General features: G+C 65.3%; 1 protein-coding gene across 7 annotated transcripts; it reads left to right on the forward strand.

The window, feature by feature from the left end:
* Positions 1 to 275: 275 nt before the first annotated feature.
* HSPB7 (heat shock protein family B (small) member 7) lies at positions 276 to 2,569 on the forward strand. 7 transcript variants are annotated; one of them, XM_087445818.1, is made up of 4 exons: positions 276 to 468; positions 560 to 562; positions 1,010 to 1,155; positions 2,390 to 2,569. In XM_087445818.1, exons 1-4 carry the CDS (start codon positions 276 to 278, stop codon positions 2,567 to 2,569), a joined length of 522 nt encoding a protein of 173 aa, XP_087301944.1. The 7 variants fall into 7 exon arrangements, with proteins under 7 accessions (XP_087301944.1, XP_087301945.1, XP_087301946.1 ...); XM_087445819.1 differs by lacking the exon at positions 560 to 562; XM_087445820.1 differs by lacking the exon at positions 560 to 562 and having other exon boundaries at positions 1,010 to 1,140.

Below are 2,569 nucleotides of genomic sequence, written 5' to 3' on the forward strand. Positions count from 1 at the left end.
GTTATCGGCCTGGAATGCCGGCCGGGAGCTCGGCTCGGCCCGCGTGTGTTGGACTGTCAGCAGCGCCGTCTCACTGGAGAAGGTTTCCAGCCCCCTCCGGGCCACGGAGAGGCCTAAATTTAGCTGGTAGACAAGAGGCTGGCCCCGAGCCCAGGGATGGCCAGGCCTTATAAAGCACCGGCAGTCGGGGCCCGGCACGCTCCCCCGGAGCCTGCGCCCGCACCCTCTCCTGTCCACCCTGCCCGCCCGGCCGGGGCCCGGCCGCCCGCCCGTGGATGAGCCACAGGACCTCCTCCACCTTCAGAGCGGAGAGAAGCTTCCATTCCTCCTCATCCTCCTCGGCCTCGGCCTCCTCAGCCTCCCACGCCCTCCCGGCCCAGGACCCGCCCATGGAGAAGGCCTTGAGCATGTTCTCTGAGGATTTCGGCAGCTTCATGCGGCCCCGCTCGGAGCCCCTGGCCTTCCCAGGTAAGAAGGGCCCTGGCCTACCTTCACACAGGTAGGGGACACCTGCTCAGGGCACCTCTGAAAGTGGCGGTGGCTGCTGAGCTGCCAGGAGCAGGTGCTACACAGCTGCAGCCATGTGCAGCCACCAGAACAGATGTGGACACAGAGACAGATGTGGCCAGAACAGGCGGGCCTCCAAAGAACAGTTGTGGCCCAGGGGACAGCTATGGTGCCAGTGGCCACACAGGGCCTGTGGCCAGATCCTTGCTGGAACCCCGGAGAGCTGGATGGGGTTGGGGCAGGGGCGCATCTCCCAGCCTCCACGCCTGGGGTGGGTTGCTACAGAGAGTGTCACATACACACGCTCACCCCATCTGTGCTGGGTGAGGCCCCATCCCCACCATGGAGAAGGTGGGCTGCAAGACGTGAGGGGGGTGGGTAGGGGGGTTTAGGAGCAACAGCTGAGGGGGAGGTCAGGCCTGGGGGGGCCGCCCCTTTCCCCAGAAGGAGCCAGAAGCCCGGGTTCTGGATGCAAGCCTGCTCTGTGCTCAGCTCATGGCAGCCTTCCCCACAGCCCGTTCCGGGGGGCCAGGCAACATCAAGACCCTCGGAGACGCCTATGAGTTTGCAGTGGATGTGAGCGACTTCTCACCGGAGGACATCATCGTCACCACCTCCAACAACCACATCGAGGTGCGGGCTGAGAAGGTGAGCCTGCCCCGCCCCGGGCCCCGGCCTCCACATCTGTACCCTCTGCCCAGAGTCCCCACTCCTGTGTCCCATCCTGGGACCCCAGACCCTGACCAGTGCCTCCGCCAACTCCTTCAGGGCAAACGGGAGACCTGGCTCCTGCAGCCTATGGGCCACGGGACCCCGTTCCTGCCTCTCTCTGCCCCAAGGCTCCCGATCCTTTCCTCAGGAGCCGAGGGCACCTGACGGAGCCACAGGGGAATGGGAGAGGGGTGGAGGATGCAGGCAGGGGGGCACCTGAGGAGGGGAGGCGAGAGGGGGAGATGAGAGGGGAGAGACAGAGGTTGAGTGAGGTCAGCTCTTCTGGCGGGCATGCGTGTAGGTGGGGGGCTCACCTGGGCAGCTGTGGTGGAGGTTCCCTCACATGACACCCCTCAGACCCTCTTCCCTCCTGGACCCCGAGGCCCAGCCCTCATCCTGGGACCCCTGAGTTGGGCCAAAGACTGGGAAGAGGCCCTGCAGTTCAGGGTCACACACTCCAAGCCCCACACTCCCTCCACCCACAGGTCTCAGGGTCACTGGGTCACTGGGGTCTCTGAGTCCCAGTTCCCAGGAGGCCCATGCCCTGGGGGAGGGTGTGGCCTGGCCTGGACAGGGATGCCCCCAGCGGGCTATAGCCACTGCTGCCCTAGAGGAGAGGGTCTGCCCAAGGCTCCCTCCAGATCCCCTCTGGCCTGGCTTCCTCCCCTGGGCGCCCCTGCCAGGGAAGCCAAGGACGGTGGACACCAGGACCAGTGGGAGGCACGTGCCAGCCCCGCCAGCCCTGTCAGTGACTCAGCCGCCCCAGTCTCCTCTGGACACTATGTGCTGACCGAGTCATGAGGGAGGGGCCGCCGGCCTAGCCCTGGCGGTGGACACACGATGTGTCTAGGTACCCAAGAGGGCTCGGCTCTGTCTGTGCCATCTTCTCCTTGTTGGTCAGGAGCCCCTGATTCTGCCACCGAGCCCCCTCCTTTCTCTGAGCTCCCCCACCCACCAAGCCCCTTGCCTACCCCTCAGAACCACTGGGGCTCCTTAAGCCCTCCTCCCTGCATAGCCCTCGGCCACCATCACCCTGGCTCTGCACCCCAGAGCAGAACCTCTCAGCATGTGGGGGCCCAGCTGGGGTTAGACTGGGGAGAAGGGGCTGTGGCTTGACATGAGCAGGACAGGGTTGGGGGAAGCCTGCCCTGACCCATCACCCCTTCCCCAGCTGGCAGCTGACGGCACGGTTATGAACACCTTCGCTCACAAGTGCCAGCTGCCGGAGGATGTGGACCCCACATCAGTGACCTCAGCTCTGAGGGAGGATGGCAGCCTCACCATCCGGGCGCGACGCCACCCACACACAGAGCACGTCCAGCAGACCTTCCGGACAGAGATAAAAATCTGA

This window comes from Ceratotherium simum, chromosome 22 (assembly GCF_057802395.1).
Source record: "Ceratotherium simum simum isolate JZ-2026a chromosome 22, ASM5780239v1, whole genome shotgun sequence".
NCBI lineage: Eukaryota > Metazoa > Chordata > Mammalia > Perissodactyla > Rhinocerotidae > Ceratotherium > Ceratotherium simum.